Consider the following 18,068-nt stretch of genomic DNA (forward strand, 5'->3'; position numbering starts at 1 on the left):
TGGTAAACGATGGATTTTTTGATAAAATCAATGATGATTCACGTCTGTTTGTCTGTGGTAGAAGGCTATGTTCAAGCTCAAGCGTGACATATTTTTTGCTGCTAAAGTGAATTGTTTTGAAACATTTTGGATCTTTTGATGTTAAAGTTTTCGCTGAAAAATTAAGTGCTTCGCGCATTTTTTGTTCGTAGACTAATCGATGGGCGGACAAAAGAAGCCTTTTTCGTTTTCCACGTGATGACAAAAGAAAATAAATTATAGATCGATCACAATAGGGAGCGTTCTTTTATTACGTAACGCAAAATTCTGGATTTTTGACCCCCCTCCCCCCCCTTCGTAACAAAGCGTAACAGATGAGCGACCCCCCCTACCCCCCTGTAACGCGTAATGCAAGGTCTTTTTGCAATTTTTTAAGAATTCTTATACGAAAATTTTGCGTTACGTAACAAAATTTTTCAGCACTCCCCCCCTCCCCCTATTTTCGTAACATTTCGTAACAGACACCAACACCCCCTCCCCCCCCTCACTGCGTTACGTAATAAAAGAACGCTCCCATACTTGCCACTTATTGGTAGAATTTTGCGAACAGTAAATTGGTTCCGCTTTGACAGTTCTAAATTGAGGCCGCTTTACAAACCACTATTCTGCACCCAGGTCCTTAACAACTCCCCAAAGTTTGGTAACGATTGGTTAAGTCCCCACTTTGCACAAAGCGATTCATTTCTCCATACAAATTTGTATGGGAAAAATCGTTTTTTTGAATTATAATATTTCAAAATTCCACGTTTCACGCTATATCAAAACCGGATTCATTTTCGGATGCTCTGTGCTCTACAACTTTCCCGAAGAGAGTATGGTGCTAACTTGCTCCTATAAAAAGATACAGCGTGTTCAAAACTCGTCTAAAACGTGTTTTTTGATAGAAAATCACGTTTTAGACGTGTTTTGAGGACGCTTCTTCACTCTCTTCGGGAAAGTTGTAGAGCACTTTCCAGAGCATCCAAATTGAATCCGGTTTTGATATCGCGTTAAACGTCAAAATTTAAAAAATGGTTTTTCCCATACCAATTTAAACGGAAAATTGAATCGCTTTGCGCAATGTGAGGATTTAACCAATCTTTCTCAAACTGTGCGGAATTGATTATTAACCCAAAAGGAAGTGAAAAATTGCTGTGCTGGAAAATCGGTTTTGTTATTACACCCTATTATCTCATACCTCTCCCCTATTTGCGTTACGTAATAAAAGAACGCTACTTACACTGTAACTGAAAATCGCACTTTGCTGAGTTCGTTTTCGCACTTTTTCATACGATTTTTTCAGTTCGACTGCGATTACACTTTTTTGTGTAATCGCATCAGTCGAACTGAAAAAATCGTATGAAAAAGTGCGAAAACGAACTCAGCAAAGTGCGATTTTCAGTTACAGTGTAAGTAGCGTTCTTTTATTACGTAACGCAAATAGGGGAGAGGTATGAGATAATAGGGTGTAATAACAAAACAGATTTTCCAGCACAGCAATTTTTCACTTCCTTTTGGGTTAATAATCAATTCCCCACAGTTTGAGAAAGATTGGTTAAATCCTCACATTGCGCAAAGCGATTCAATTTTCCGTATAAATTGGTATGGGAAAAACCATTTTTTAAATTTTGACGTTTAACGCGATATCAAAACCGGATTCATATTTGGATGCTCTGGAAAGTGCTCTACAACTTTCCCGAAGAGAGTGAAGAAGCGTCCTCAAAACACGTCTAAAACGTGATTTTCTATCAAAAAACACGTTTTAGACGAGTTTTGAACACGCTGTATCTTTTTATAGGAGCAAGTTAGCACCATACTCTCTTCGGGAAAGTTGTAGAGCACAGAGCATCCGAAAATGAATCCGGTTTTGATATAGCGTGAAACGTGGAATTTTGAAATATTATAATTCAAAAAAACGATTTTTCCCATACAAATTTGTATGGAGAAATGAATCGCTTTGTGCAAAGTGGGGACTTAACCAATCGTTACCAAACTTTGGGGAGTTGTTAAGGACCTGGGTGCAGAATAGTGGTTTGTAAAGCGGCCTCAATTTAGAACTGTCAAAGCGGAACCAATTTACTGTTCGCAAAATTCTACCAATAAGTGGCAAGTATTGTGATCGATCTATAATTTATTTTCTTTTGTCATCACGTGGAAAACGAAAAAGGCTTCTTTTGTCCGCCCATCGATTAGTCTACGAAGAAAAAATGCGCGAAGCACTTAATTTTTCAGCGAAAACTTTAACATCAAAAGATCCAAAATGTTTCAAAACAATTCACTTTAGCAGCAAAAAATATGTCACGCTTGAGCTTGAACATAGCCTTCTACTTTGCTTATGTTTACAGCTGTAGTGCAGTTGTATTAGTGGGGAGCAGTGGGGAGCTTTCGAAAATCACGTTACGCATTCTGTCTTTTCAGCACCCAGTTAAGGACCTTATAAGGAACCAAAAATTTGCTGTGCTGGCTAAATTTGGACAACTTTATACTTTTTTTCATACAACCATATTACACTCAAACCCTGTTGGTTTGACAACAACTGTTGTCAAACGAACGGGGTCACTTCTTAGTTTGACACCCTTCTTACACGGAGTTCACACACACTACTAAACGTTTGTTTCGATAGTGTGCGTGAGCGCCGTGTAAAAAGTGACAGTTCGTCACTTTTTAGTTTGACTTTGACCAACCAACGGGGTACAAACTAAAAAAGTGTCAAACGAAAAAGTGACCAACCACCGCCCAGTCACGAAATATTCTAGCAGAGCTGGTTCTGTTAGAATCCTGCTAGAACGGTGGAACATTTCTGCTAGAATGCTCTAAGAATATCCAGCTCTCTAAGAATTCTGCTAGAACGTCGTGACTGGGCGGGGGTTGAGTGTACACCCTAATGACCCATTGCTCCTGAAAGAAGATACAGCGTGTTCAAAACTCGTCTAAAACGTGTTTTTTGATCGAAATTCACGTTTTAGACGAGTTTTGAGGACGCATACATACCACATACCAATCAGCTCAGAACACCATACGCGGTGCCCGTGCTGTATCAAGAAGGTTGTTCCATGTTGCTCGGTTCTGGGCTGCAGCTCGCCAGTCTCCTAGGTTGCAGATCTTTTTTAGGTCCGCCTCGATCTGATTTCCCCATCGTGCACGCTGTGCTCCTGCTCGTCGGCCTGTGCCGCCATCCGGTCGCGCGCGGTCAAAGAGCATCCTGAAAGGATGGTCTTCGTCCATCCTCGCGACATGGCCGGCCCATCTGAGCCTCCTGATTCTCACCAGTGTGACGATGGTCGGTTCTCCCAGCAGCGCGTGCAGTTCGTGGTTCATGCGCCTTCGCCACTCGTTCTGAGCTGTACGTACTCCACCGTAGATCGTTCGCAGCACCTTCCGTTCGAAAACTCCAAGGGCTCGATCGTCCTCTTGCCGCAGCGTCCAGGTCTCATGGCCATAGAGGGCAACCGGTCTAATCAGTGTCTTGTACAGGGCCAGCTTCGTGGCGCGTTGCACTCGATCAGATGTCAAGGTTTTCCGTAATCCAAAGTAGGCGCGATTCGCGGAGTGGATACGAGTCCGGATCTCTAAGCTGGTGTCGTTGTCGGCCGTTACCAGCGATCCCAAGTACACGAATTCGCTCACCTCCTCCAGCACATCGCCATCCACAGCTAAAGGGGTGAGTCTTGGGGGGTCAACGCCCTTTGAGCCCACGTTTGAGCCCCTCCCTTTAATGCACTTTGTTTTCGTCGTATTCATGGCCAATCCAATTCGTCTTGCTTGCGTTTTTAAGGCGGTGTAAACCCTTTTCACCGTCTCTAGGTCTCTCGCTATAATGTCAATGTCATCCACATAAGCAAGAAGTTGGACTGTCCTGTTGCAAATCGTGCCTCTCGTGTCTATACCCGCTCTTCGCACAACTCCCTCAAGTCCGATGTTAAACAGCACATTGGATAAGCCGTCACCTTGTCGTAATCCGGTTTTGATATCGCGTTAAACGTCAAAATTTAAAAAATGGTTTTTCCCATACCAATTTATACGGAAAATTGAATCGCTTTGCGCAATGTGAGGATTTACCCAATCTTTCTCAAACTGTGGGGAATTGATTATTAACCCAAAAGGAAGTGAAAAATTGCTGTGCTGGAAAATCGGTTTTGTTATTACACCCTATTATCTCATACCTCTCCCCTATTTGCGTTACGTAATATATTACTATCAAATGCAAGTGTTTGGGCGGTTGACTTTTTGGTATTTTTTAACATGTTATTTTCATTCGGGTGGCTCAAGCTTTTCAATTGTTTTGCTCATGAATTTGTCCCACCTTCTTGAACTATTCAAAGTGATGAGCAAAACACTTGAAAATGATCTTAAGATCTACCCAAAACAGGCACTATTCAAAGTCAACGTGATTATCCAAATGAATTTAATGTAATTCACTGATTGATTTTTGCGCGACTTTCATCGAAGGCTAGAAGCGAGGCAAGAACCAATAGCACAAAAAACACTCCCGTCTTCAACTGGCCGGCCGGCGCAGTGGTACACACTTAAATTTTTATGCCGAACTTCGGCAAAATTCTGCCGAAATCAGAACAACTTATCGCTCGGCAGAAATATATGCCGAATCTCAGCAAAATGGGAGTCATTCTACCGAATTCTCGGCGAAAAATGACAGTTAATATGCCGAAGTTCGGCATTTTTCTGCCGAAAAAATCAGTTGTTCTGTTTTCGGCAGAATTCTGCCGAGCTCGAAAATAAAAAATGACTGTGTAGCGTGCACGACTAGTAAGCGAGAACCTGTAAATCGCTTGTACGTACTTTTTTTTTCAACGCCATTTAAAATTCAAGTGTTTGGCTATTGACATTATTTCGTGGCCAATCACCGAAATTTCAAGTGTTTTGCGATTGATATTTGAGTGCTCTGTACAGCAGGGCCAGATCATGTGTAGAACACTTCGTTGAGCTGTGTAAGTTTTGCTCAGTGTAAAAGAACGCTACTTACACTGTAACTGAAAATCGCACTTTGCTGAGTTCGTTTTCGCACTTTTTCATACGAATTTTTCAGTTCGACTGCGATTACACTTTTTTGTGTAATCGCAGTCGAACTGAAAAAATCGTATGAAAAAGTGCGAAAACGAACTCAGCAAAGTGCGATTTTCAGTTACAGTGTAGAGTTAATTCTTTCAAATTAAAAAAAAAACAAGAATACTGGCAACATTACTCGGCGAGTCGGCCATCTGACATCTGTCTCTTTTTGCTGAAAATTTGTAAAGTGCTCTGCCCGACAGATCGCATTTTGAAGCAGAGCCCTGACCAAATTTCATTCCTAGTAATTTGGGTTTTGAAAAAAAAATGTCGCTGGTCAACCAAATTCTACGCCGTGCGATTTCGCAGTCGGCGATCCGTCGTGCTGTTTCTGGACCGTCCGCTGTTTCTGGTCATGAAGGTAAGAGAAGAAAAGAGAAAAAATGTCCAGGTTATGTAACCTTCCTTTTATTACCAACCTTTCAGCTGGTGGATACAAAATCTGGAAGAAGCTCTCCTTCCTGGTGGCCATGCCAGCCGTTGGACTGTGCATGTTGAATGCTTACCTGAAGCACCAGGAGGAGCACGGCCATCCCCGGGCTGAGTTTATTCCATACGAGCATCTGCGTCTTCGTAACAAGCGTTTCCCATGGGGAGAAGGAAGCAAAAGCCTGTTCCACAACCCCGAAGTCAATGCTCTAAAGGATGGTTATGAGGAATAAATCCTAGATCGTTTTATGGTGGTCTAATGGTCCGTCATGTAGCCGGCAAGTACGGAAAATTCAATAAGCCATTAAAAGTCGCCTGATTGCAATTCTTATTCTTGTTCTTTGTGCGCTTGAAAGAAAATCATACATTTTCCGTAGAATGTCAGTGCTTGATATATTTAGATAGGTAATACGACTATCGGATGTTTGCTTGATTATTTTTCGAAAGTGAAAATTTTCACTTTCTTTTAATGTGTTCTAACCTCGGTTCTAACATTGAATAAAATGTGAGATCGATCTGGCGTCTACAGCCAGAGTTATAAATACAACTGTCTCATTGTAGACGCACTAGAGTTATCCACGTGCGCATGTATTGCGTGTATGTACACGAAAAAGATTGAGGTTAAATTTTGTACCCGTCCAGCAAAACAAATGCCGTGGTAGTGTGCGTGAGCACGGGCTTAGATAACTCTCTTGGCAGGAACCTGTCTCATTGGGGAACAATAGAGATATCTACGTGCGCATGTATTGCGTGTACGTACACGAAAAAAAGTGAGGTTAAATTTTGTCCGGTGCAGAAAAATCAAATGGTGCGCTAGTGTGCGTACGCGAAACGTCATAAAGCACTATGAGACACTGTGCGAAAATCAATACTATTCAAGTAAAACATCATGTTTTTGCATTGTTCCATTGCAGGTAACTTGTCAAGAACATTTTAAAGTGATTTTGCAAACTTGAAACTTTAATTAACAATCAGACGGATACCTGTTCAAATTAAATTCCTTTGAACACAAAACAAACTGAAAAAAAATTTCTTCATGTGTAGCTATATTTATTAAAATTTTGGGTATCAAAACCAAAAAACAGGTGCGATACTAAAAACTATCGAGAAATTAAAAAGATTTTGCACCTCTCATAGAAAACTTCACAGCAGCTTGACAGAAAGTTTAACTCCATGTTGCACTTTTAATTTCTCGATAAAGCTCGTCTTATCCTGTTTCACTTATTAAATTAGCCAAATATTGAGAAATTCAAATATCAAATATTCCAAGTCCTTATAAAATTGGATAAACCCAGCATCCAAAGTGGTTTTGATTCAAATATGTTCAGAGAACCCCAAAAATGAGTTTAGAAACATTGGTTGATGAATTACTTTCAGAAAACATGCCAGCATCCAAGATTTAAAATATTAAATTAGCCAAATATTGAGAAATTCAAATATCAAATATTCCAAGTCCTTATAAAATTGGATAAACCCAGCATCCAACGTGCCCAGTCAAATCAATCCGAATTCTGAAACGGAATCTAATTAGAATCGTATACAAATTCCTTTTCAAACGCAACAACCGGTTCGAACACGGAACCGGTTGTTGCGTTTGAAACGGAATTTGTATACGATTCTAATTAGATTCCGTTTTGTCGGCCAAGGGCTGCAAGATTCCAAGTATCCACAGTGCAATAAATGAAGTTCCCAGTCCTGCTAGTTTGAACTATGTTTTAATGCTTTTGGATACTAGGGATGCCCAGGTGCAGGACATCCTGGAAGGAGCGGAACTGATTGTATCGGCAGTCCTGTTCGCGACTGTCGTTATCAGGGAAGCGATCCGCCAATTGTTGGTTGTTAGTATTCCTGGTTATGAGAGTCTGAACAGTATAGCTCTGGTCCTGCACCAGTTCCCTATCCTCATGCCTCCCCGTATGTTAGATGATGACTTGAACATCTGTCTAGCTGGCGGTTGATGATGTCCATGTTTCGAATCGTGGTGATTGCCCTGTCTTGTCACATGTATTTACGTAACTGACGTATAGGCGAGTGACAAGGTAGCACTATCATGACGAAGTATGATTGCGTGGACGGCCATCACTAGGGAGTTCCGTAGTGATTTTTCAATGGAGCGTAGCCTTGGGTGTGAGCAGGCAGCCTATTCCAGTCACATTCAAAGTGAACTGTTTGTTTGCAACAGGAGTTGCGCCCTTTTGGGAAGTTACTCCGGAATTTAACGATCCTTAGAGAGGATTCTCCAGGACAATCATATTGAAATAGCCGAATGAGGAGGGCACGGAACAACGCAGTTGGTTTGGGTGCATACCTAGATCAGCTGTGTTGTTTTGGGTGGGAGTGGGTTATTCGTGAGTGAGAAGATCATGTATTAATGCATCTTTTTCGTCTTCATTTTCATGTCATGCCTGGGTCTACGACTGGAGGACATTCGCACCAGGACAACCGAATCAAGACGTCTCCGGTGTGATATCTATCACATTGGAAACAACAGCAACAACAACAACCTGATGGCACTCAGGTTCAGGAAAGTATTTGTATCGTTATTTTATAGTTTTTATATTTTATTCCCAAGTAACCATCCAGCACTTAAACCCGGTCACTGTTTGGCCCTTAATGCGCTTTCACAGCTGCGAGTAAAAGCTAAACAGTTTTTACTTCAGCACTAACAGCTACTATAGTGCTGAATAGTGGCCGCTTTTGGACTTTACTCGGCTGATTAAGTGCTGGCCTCGACTGTTTCTGTCCACCCCTGCGGTAAACGTCAAAAAAAAAAGCGAGAGCAAAAGTGTATCTATCTCCCTCTTCCCCGCCTTTTCCCTACACACTCTCAATTCTATTTTTGGTTTGCCCACAGCTGCTTTACCGATTGAGTTATTTTTGTAATGTTGGTTTGCTGCTTATTCCAGAAGTGATGAAGTTGACGTCGCCGATGTGGTGGTTGTTCCTGAGCCCGTGTCCTCACGGCTATATGAGGAGTCGTTCTAAGATGTGATTACAAGGATTCATGTACTTCATATGAATGGACATATACTTCTTTTATTGAAATTTCTTGACATCACATAAATGCTTATAAAACTAATGTCTCCATTTTAATGAAAGAGAATTTTCTTTATTTTTACATTTATTTGCCAAGCACGTCACACGAAAACCAAAACAACTCCCTCCCGGTTTAGGGTAGCAACCTAGCTCATTCTCCGTTGTTGACGATGACGTCATGCGGGTCATAGCCTTCGACGGTGCATCTAAATCTGTTCTGAAACTCCCCTTTGCACTTCCGGACTTCTAGTGGGCCAACCACTGAAGCAACACCCGAGCGGGACTCGCGGGGACGGCTGCTTGAAGTTCTCCGTCATTGAGACGATGGATTATTCTATAAAAACTGAAAACGTATAATATAATAGATGAAAAATGGAAAAATATCTGATAATATCAGAAACTTACATGATAAAACAGCTAAATATATATTAAAAAACTATTTCTGTACAAAAAAAAATCTGACTGTGTGACTGCAAGAGTGAGCAAGAAGTTTGTTTACTCTGGTACTCCCTCTTTCACACTTCATTCAAAGTCAGAATCGTGTTGCCAGTTTGATGGAAATTTTTAGAAGTGTTGCTAGTAGCGGCACTTAATCAGCATTATCTTAGCTTTTGACAATGCTAATGATTTAGTGCTGATTTGCATTAACAAATGCTGTTGGAAGACTAATCAGCAATAGAATGCCGATTTATTGCTATTTTATGACTTTTTTAAGTGCTGGATGGTTACTTGGGTTAACATCCCTTTCTTTGCAGAGCATGAACAACAATAACAAAGCGGCAATGTGGGAAAGGGAAGTCATTTGTGATTGTAGAAGGTATTAGGTCTATTCCCGTACTGCAGAATTCTGCAATTCTGCACGAAATTGGCAGCAGAGCGTTCCCGTACTTTTCTGCAACAAAAGTAACTTTTCTCTCAGGTAGAACTTCTGCAATGAGAGAGGTAGAAGTTGCAGCAAAACCGTTCCCGTACTTTTCTGCAAGCTCTCTCTTCTCTTTCGTGTTGAAAAGTAACTGCAAATTGGTGTGAGTACACGCTTACATAAAATTTGCAAGTTGGGTTAAATCAAGCATTTTATTATTATGTAGTTGTAAAATTTGATGTTTTATTATTACTAAATTTAAGCAGTCTTTTTGAAGGGACGTTTGTATATTTGGAATTGATGGTTTTTGGGGTATTTTTTTAATGTCTCGTTTTATTATTTTTTTAGTGTTAATAGTTTAACCTGATCAAAAGTTGTTAAGTAAATCCAGTATTACAGCACGGCTAATAACTCAACAAACAATTTGTATCATAAAAACAAATTGTTTTTAAAAACTATTAAAAGACACATTGCTTTTGAGTTGAATAAATTTCAAATAAGTATTTGTTTGAGGATTTATTTTAAATCTTCAATTGTTTTTGAACAGACTAAATATGTGTGTTAAAATAATAGGTAAATTTAATTGGAAAATAATAAATTGTACCTGTGACGGTGCTACCTATTTGTATTCTTATATGAACCAAAATATTAAATGTATTTTGTTGAACTTTCAATGAAGGAATCATAAAAAAGGTATTAGACTATACCAAACAAATAATAAATATAATTGATTATATAATTGATGACCATAAATTTATTGCTGAAACATAAGTTACGTTGTTTACAGTTTACACATCATATTTTATATTATTTAAAATCTATATAAATTTTTTATTAAAAATTATACGGTTAAATTCTTAAATTCTTAAATGCCGCCATCTTGCATCATAAAAAATACACATATTTTGGAGTCATATTCTAGGTTAGTCGGATAATAGAGTACAAACTGTTCTATTTTTTTACAATTGAAACTCAATTATAATATTTATTTTTATTTACATAATTTTTAGATTTTACATTTTTCAAATTATAATTTCTTTGAATTTTTTAACTGTAGATTTTGAGTTTTTGAAGTTCAAACTTTTTTTTTTTTTTTTATTTCGAATTCAAAATATTTGATTTTTTGAGGTCTGAACTTTTATATTTTTCAACCTTAATTTTTTTTATTTTGAGTTTTTGAAATTAAGTTTTTTTTTATTTTAAACATTTCGAATTACTTTCCGAGTTTCTAAATTTATGTGTTTCCATATTTTTGAGTTTGTTTACTTTCTAATATTTTTCAATTTTGCTGCATCACCGTTGTTCTTCCATGCGACACCCATAATTTTGTTATGTTATGTTGTTATGTTATGTTATGTCCTGAATAAAAAAAAAAAACCTTCAAATACTCTGCTATCAAAACATGTATTTATTATCTCTTCTATATTAAACCTTTGTTTGTCATTTTTTTAACTATTTTTTTTAAACGTACCTGCCACTCTCATTTCTAATTGAATTGTTTGTAATGTAAAATTTATACCTAAGCATAAAATAATTAGTCACCGTTCTAGAGGTAAACTTCTTCCAATTAAAATTTTTGTCAATCCCTTTTTTAAAATAATTAAAAAGAAACTTTAATACCCAATTTGAGTAAATCCACTCAACTGTGTACAATATTGCAGAAAAAGTACTGGAACGCGCTACCCAGGCAAAAGTTTTGCGGCTTCTCTCCTTGCAGAACTTCTGCAAAAGAGAGAGATGAAGAGAGCGAGCTGAAAAGTACGGGAACGTGCTGCAAAAAAGTGACTTATGCTGGCTGCAGAATTCTGCAGAAGCTGCAGAAATTCTGCAATTCTGCAGGTACGGGAATAGACCTATTGTTTTGATTCACAGCATGTTGAACGAACTGTTGTGGATGTACCTAGAACATCGCAGCACGGGGTATTTCTTCTGCACATTTCCAACAACAGTACTTGTTCGGTAACTTGGCTGAGAATGGAGCACAGTTACTGAATGTTGCTCGCAAACTGGGCTGAACGAAAAATGACGAGGGGACCGATGCATAACATTTTCTCTACAAATGTAAAATGATGGTTGCTTAAATTTCTTTCAGAGCTCACCTTTAATTTTGACTTAACATTTAATTAAAACTTAAATATGATTTCTAATTTGCTGAACTTGCTTTTGCATCCACTGGCCCCTCATCATTCCGGTTTGTTTGGTTATTTTACGTTTGTCTGCTTTTTAAGTGGGCTACAGCCCAAGTAGTCCAGTCAAACAAGCTCAGTTATCAAACAAGTACTGTACTTTAATTTTGCTCTTTCTACTCTTCTGCTCTCATTTCCCAATAAATACTGAAACGTGTTTTCCCTAACAAAAACAGTTTCCCTTAATATGCGAACGATTTTAACTTCTGTTTATCATTGATCTTTCCTTTACCTATTTTCTTATTTATTTATTAAAATGTAATTTCCATCGGCTCCCACTCTTCTTTCCTTCAAACTACAATTATTCTTTCAGTATCGAACTTTATGTAGTTTGCTTTCCTTTATTGTCTATTGTTTAAATCTACACCCTTTTCTTCAAACAAGTATGGTTCGAGTCCTTACTTAATATATTGAATGATCACACACATAAAATTATTGTACTTTTGGTAAACTTTTGAATAACATGCTTAGGTTCAAAACATTGTAACAAAACACCGCGACAGAAGAAATAGCAACAGATTACCACGATTCAACATTAGGGAAGATTTCAGGAGAAAACAGTACACAGTAAATAACAATTAGTTTTTGAATTCAAACTAAAATAAAACAGTTTTTGCTTTAATGAAAGTTGATAGGCACACTATAAATGGTCAGGCGCTTATACTTACATCAAACCCTACGTAATGTACCACCCCCGGCCGAGTTAAAATGCGTAACCGGAAAAGAAGGTGTGCATGCCTGGCACGAACACTCAAAGCGTGTTCTAGCGTGCTGCTCGTACTGACTCAGAGCAAGGGTGAGATGTAGGTGTAAGGGCAGTGCGTGTTCGTCGGGAACCTGGTGCATAAGATCGGTCAAGGCCCGTTCTTACACTGAAAATTGCGAATTGCGAATTGCGATTCTAATTAGATTCCGTTTCAGAATTCGGATTGATTTGACTGGGTGGTTTTGATTCAAATATGTTCAGAGAACCCCAAAAATGAGTTTAGAAACATTGGTTGATGAATTACGTTCAGAAAACATGCCAGCATCCAGGTTATTGTACTGAACGGTTTTTATTTTTTTTTTCAAAGTTTATTGAAAGGATTTTTTAAGGTTGTTTCGTCTCAGAATTCATTATTTTGACTGTTCTAAGCTAAATAGTTGCTTAAAACAACTTTTTTAAGTAGTTTAAATTTGGATGCTGGATCTGGATGCTAGGTAGCGGTTTTCGAAATTTGGATGCTGGGTTTGGATGCTAACTAGCGTGAGCTAGACACGGCAGTAGGTTCCTGAGTAGGGCGACATGTCCCGCTGTGTCCAATCCGGAGAACTTCCGCAGAATCACTTTGGGCGGCCAGTTCAACAGACGGATAATGGGAAGCTGAAGTGGTTCTGGCGAGGTTCACCGAACGCAGCGGCGTCTTGCTTCGAAGTATACTTCCAATACGCCCAAGAGGACACCGGCCGCCAAGAAGACCTACCGTAACAGTTTAGCTTCCGATGACAGTTCCGTGGCACCGTCAATAATGACGGGAAGGCACCAAAAAAGCGTTGGCCGCAGACAAGCCGAGAGCCAATCTTTAAGACCTGGACCATTGGGAACTTGCCATTTTCGTTTCGGAGTCCCCTAACCGATGGTAAAGGATATGGCCGGAGAAATGAGCTTAGTCGAAATGGAACCGCTGGTGGTCACTGGCCACACTCCAGTATTGTGACGTTTCCTGCGCGTCGAAGGTGTCGGTCATTTTTTACGTTGAACTGGCCGGCCCAAACGAGTTTGCATCACACCGGAACATTTCGCAGTATCGTGAACGTAGCAAGCTGAAAAAGAATAACAACAATTATTTGGTTGAACCAGGGTTGAATTTGTGTTGGTCGTTACCAGGAGAGGCCGGAACACTCATTCAATCGGCAATGGGATCGGGATTGACCAACCGGAGGTTTGCAAGTAGGAAATCGCTGCGAAATAAATTTCAGAAAACCGTTTACAAAAATGTTACAGAAAATTAACAAGTGTGATCATATTATGAAAGATCCTGCTGATGATTTTGCTGTTTGGGAACCGCCGTCGCTGGTATTCCCGCCCGTGTGGATCAATCGGACCACGCACTGGCTCACAATCCAGAGGTTGCTGGTTCGAATCCCGCGGCGGGCGCTCTAAAATTCTTTGTGTAAATATGGGTATTCGGCGCCGTCGTTCCGTGCCATACTCTAGTACACTTAGGAGCCCAGGGCGGCGAAGTCCTTGTAGTTAAAAAGGAAGACACTAGTGGTTGGTACTAGCAATGGTGGCCGACAGCTATAAAGTCAACTTCGTTTTTTTTTCGACCGGGACGATGGTGACAGCGATATGGTCCCCAGGAGATCATGAAGCGTCACATTGACTCCGAGGAGGACAATCGCTTCAGCAGCCGTGCCCGGAGTCATCCATCAAGATGGGCGGCGACGGTGACCGTACAACGCCGCAGTTGAAGCAATGCGTTTCGAGCGACGACAACAGCCATTAGACGTGCTTATTTCCGGTACTTCAGGGCTGTGGATTCGAAGCAGCAGTCGGATCTTTTTGGCCTTGCAACTGTACCACTTGGAGCTGGCCCAGGAGCAGCAGAGTTCTGGTGTAGTTCCCCTCGTAGGGCATACCCATAGATACTCTCACGCCAAATTTCAGCTCATTTGGTTGAAAACTGGCTAGTCTCAAGCGGGTTCAAGTTTACATGGAAATTACTATGGGAAATTTTGAATTTTCGTTCGTTCGCTCCTACAGGCCTGGGGAAACCAGGTAGAAACTTCTAGGATGGCCAGAAATGAGCGGAATCGTCTGGAGAACAACTTTCCCTAAGAGACCAGGTCGGTTCGTTCAACCCCCATCGAGCTCAACGGCGATACATCCGGGGTTTTCGGAACCAACGGTTTTCCCCAGAAAAGCATCAAATTTTCCTTAGCATGCTATGAATGTTTGATTAACACCGCGACGCCACATGTCAAACAGCTACCACGTGCACCAGCATCGCCTATAAAAAAATACTTTATATTCATTTTTGAACTATGGGTCATTCCATCTGAAGCGGAACAGCATTTGAAAATTACCATCTCCGATTTTGCTCAAATTTGGCAGAGCTGTTGAGACTATCAAAACATGCAAAAATCCCGAATTTCATCCAAATCGGACCACCCCCTCCTTTTTTGTACCCTCCCAAAAAATCGACTTTTTGGCGATTTTTGAGCGAAACCCCTATCTTCAAACGACAATAACTCAGGAACCACAAATCTTAGAGGGTCGGTCTTAGACTCAATTTTGAAGGAAATTGGACGTAGAATTCATTTCCGTGATCAAAATTTAGATTAAAGTTTTTTTCTACCTGTATTGCGCAATTGAAAACTTTAAATGGCCGTATCTCAAAACAGCCCTATTTATTTTTTTTAATTTTGACCTCACCATCGTATTCCACGACCAATTTTACATAAGAATCACTTATCGACAGAAAGGAATATTTTTCGTTCCAGAGATATCGAATTTTAAAGTTTTAATTATTAGAGATTACCTACTAGGATGTAACAAAATTGACTTTTTGGCGGGCATTCAGGGGTTTGTTCCGATGGGCATACTGAGCCAAAATCCCAAATATGAGCTTGATTGGACGCAACAGGAGCTGGCGCTCCGACCTTCAATTTTAAATGGGATTTAACCCGTAAAAAAAGATTTTTTCAAAAATGTCACTTTTTGAGGCATTTTGGCCACCAATGCGTTTACCAAAAACATCACTGGCGTGTAGGCCAGATCCTTGCGCATCTTTTGGTATATATAACATTGAAGTTTGGAGCACCCTGGAGCTCAGTACAGACCTTCAAAGTTTGGCATTTTTTCGAAAAATCGTCCCCGGCAAAAAAGATATGCGTCGCACCTCGCGACGCCCGAGACGCCATTTGATTTTGCTACCGAGCTCCAGGGTGCTCCAAACTTCAATGTTATATATACCAAAAGATGCGCAAGGATCTGGCCTACACGCCAGTGATGTTTTTGGTAAACGCATTGATGGCCAAAGTGCCTCAAAAAGTGACATTTTTGAAAAAAATCTTTTTTTACGGGTTAAATCCCATTTAAAATTGAAGGTCGGAGCGCCAGCTCCTGTTGCGTCAAATCAAGCTCATATTTGGGATTTGGGCTTAGTATGCCCATCGGAACAAACCCCTGAATGCCCGCCAAAAAGTCAATTTTGTTACATCCTATTACCTACATTAGCTACACTTGCCGCATCTGTTAGAAGCACTCAGTCGTGCTGATCAATAATTACTACCTGTTGTTATGTAAGATGAATTATTTTTATAATTTTATACAATTTTGAGATAATCAATACCTTGAACAATCTGTTTTTTGTTTAAGGTATATTTATTGGGTAATTTATTGCACTATTTTTCCTGATCTCAGTGTCATTGAACCATATTAAGTAAAATTTGAACTTTTAATATTTATTTGCAAATGCTACAGAGTTTTTATAATACAACTTTCAAAATTTATCATTTTTCTATTATTTTCATATTTTTCCTAATTCCTCATTTCTTCCCACTTTCTCAAATTATTTCTTTTATTTCTTCTTTTATTTGAAACGAGAACAAATGTAGAGCTGGCTGTAGTAGATGAAATAATTCTCATGGGTTCTGGAACTTTTGCCATGTGCGGTAGCGAAATAGTGCCATTCAGCAAAAACCCCAAAATCTGCCTTAGAGTTTCAAAGATTGATCATATTAAACCGATTTTTATATTGTGTTTCATCTGAATAATTGATGTTTTTTTCAATTCTGGTACATTTAATTTCAAAAGCAATGCCATATACTTCTGATACATGTGGACAGCAGCTGTATCGTCTTCCAAGATTTCGAAATGATTGACAAACAAAAAAAAAGATTATTGTTCGGACGGTGTCGAAAACAACACAACCCAAGTAACCATCCAGCACTTAAAAAAGTCATAAAATAGCAATAAATCGGCATTCTATTGCTGATTAGTCTTCCAACAGCATTTGTTAATGCAAATCAGCACTAAATCATTAGCATTGTCAAAAGCTAAGATAATGCTGATTAAGTGCCGCTACTAGCAACACTTCTAAAAATTTCCATCAAACTGGCAACACGATTCTGACTTTGAATGAAGTGTGAAAGAGGGAGTACCAGAGTAAACAAACTTCTTGCTCACTCTTGCAGTCACACAGTCAGATTTTTTTTTGTACAGAAATTGTTTTTTAATATATATTTAGGTGTTTTATCATGTAAGTTTCTGATATTATCAGATATTTTTCCATTTTTCATCTATTATATTATACGTTTTCAGTTTTTATAGAATAATCCATCGTCTCAATGACGGAGAATTTCAAGCAGCCGTCCCCGCGAGTCCCGCTCGGGTGTTGCTTCAGCGGTTGGCCCACAAGAAGTCCGGAAGTGCAAAGGCAGTGGCACCGAGTTTCAGGACAGATTTAGATGCACCATCGAAGGCTATGACCCGCATGACGTCATCGTCAACAACGGAGAATGAGCTAGGTTGCTACCCTAAACCGGGAGGGAGTTGTTTTGGTTTTCGTGTGACGTGCTTGGCAAATAAATGTAAAAATAAAGAAAATTCTCTTTCATTAAAATGGAGACATTAGTTTTATAAGCATTTATGTGATGTCAAGAAATTTCAATAAAAGAAGTATATGTCCATTCATATGAAGTACATGAATCCTTGTAATCACATCTTAGAACGACTCCTCATATAGCCGTGAGGACACGGGCTCAGGAACAACCACCACATCGGCGACGTCAACTTCATCACTTCTGGAATAAGCAGCAAACCAACATTACAAAAATAACTCAATCGGTAAAGCAGCTGTGGGCAAACTAAAAATAGAATTGAGAGTGTGTAGGGAAAAGGCGGGGAAGAGGGAGATAGATACACTTTTGCTCTCGCTTTTTTTTTTGACGTTTACCGCAGGGGTGGACAGAAACAGTCGAGGCCAGCACTTAATCAGCCGAGTAAAGTCCAAAAGCGGCCACTATTCAGCACTATAGTAGTTGTTAGTGCTGAAGTAAAAACTGTTTAGCTTTTACTCGCAGCTGTGAAAGCGCATTAAGGGCCAAACAGTGACCGGGTTTAAGTGCTGGATGGTTACTTGGGAACTGAATAATAACAAAACTAGATAATAAATCAGATTAACCTTTGTAATTTTCTTACATTTTTCAGTTTTATACTTTCCAGAAATCCTCCTCGTTAATCATGCTTCACGAGAGTTTTTTTCATGTTAATTCAAAATTTTAACACGATAACACGATGTATCGTACACTTTATCTTAAGAGGCAGTATTTGTAAATTCTGCTCGGTTTGTTCTAGAGGTCGTATCGAGGTGCTCCGATTTGGATGAAACTTTCCGGGTTTGTTTGTCTATACATGAGATGAACTCATGCCAAATATGAGCCCTCTACGACAAAGGGAAGTGGGTTAAAACGGGCATTGAAGTTTG

At 39.5% G+C, this 18,068-nt stretch overlaps 1 protein-coding gene across 1 annotated transcript; it reads left to right on the forward strand.

Annotated features, from left to right (window-relative positions):
• The first annotated feature begins 5,222 nt into the window (after positions 1-5,222).
• Positions 5,223-5,836, forward strand: LOC120425646 (cytochrome c oxidase subunit 6A, mitochondrial). The gene is made up of 2 exons (XM_039590231.2): positions 5,223-5,443; positions 5,509-5,836. Exons 1-2 carry the CDS (start codon positions 5,350-5,352, stop codon positions 5,742-5,744), a joined length of 330 nt encoding a protein of 109 aa, XP_039446165.1. The 5' UTR covers positions 5,223-5,349; the 3' UTR covers positions 5,745-5,836.
• The last annotated feature ends 12,232 nt before the right edge of the window (positions 5,837-18,068 follow it).

The sequence above is a fragment of the Culex pipiens genome, chromosome 1 (genome assembly GCF_016801865.2).
Source record: "Culex pipiens pallens isolate TS chromosome 1, TS_CPP_V2, whole genome shotgun sequence".
NCBI classification, from domain to species: Eukaryota; Metazoa; Arthropoda; class Insecta; order Diptera; family Culicidae; genus Culex; species Culex pipiens.

What these genes read in the sequence shown, in the direction of transcription:
- LOC120425646 (XM_039590231.2), top strand. Translation starts at nt 5,350, where the DNA reads ATGTCGCTGGTCAACCAAATTCTACGCCGTGCGATTTCGCAGTCGGCG. An exon ending in CGCTGTTTCTGGTCATGAAG is followed by an intron (nt 5,444 to 5,508) that starts GTAAGAGAAGAA and finishes CCAACCTTTCAG; the next exon opens with CTGGTGGATACAAAATCTGG.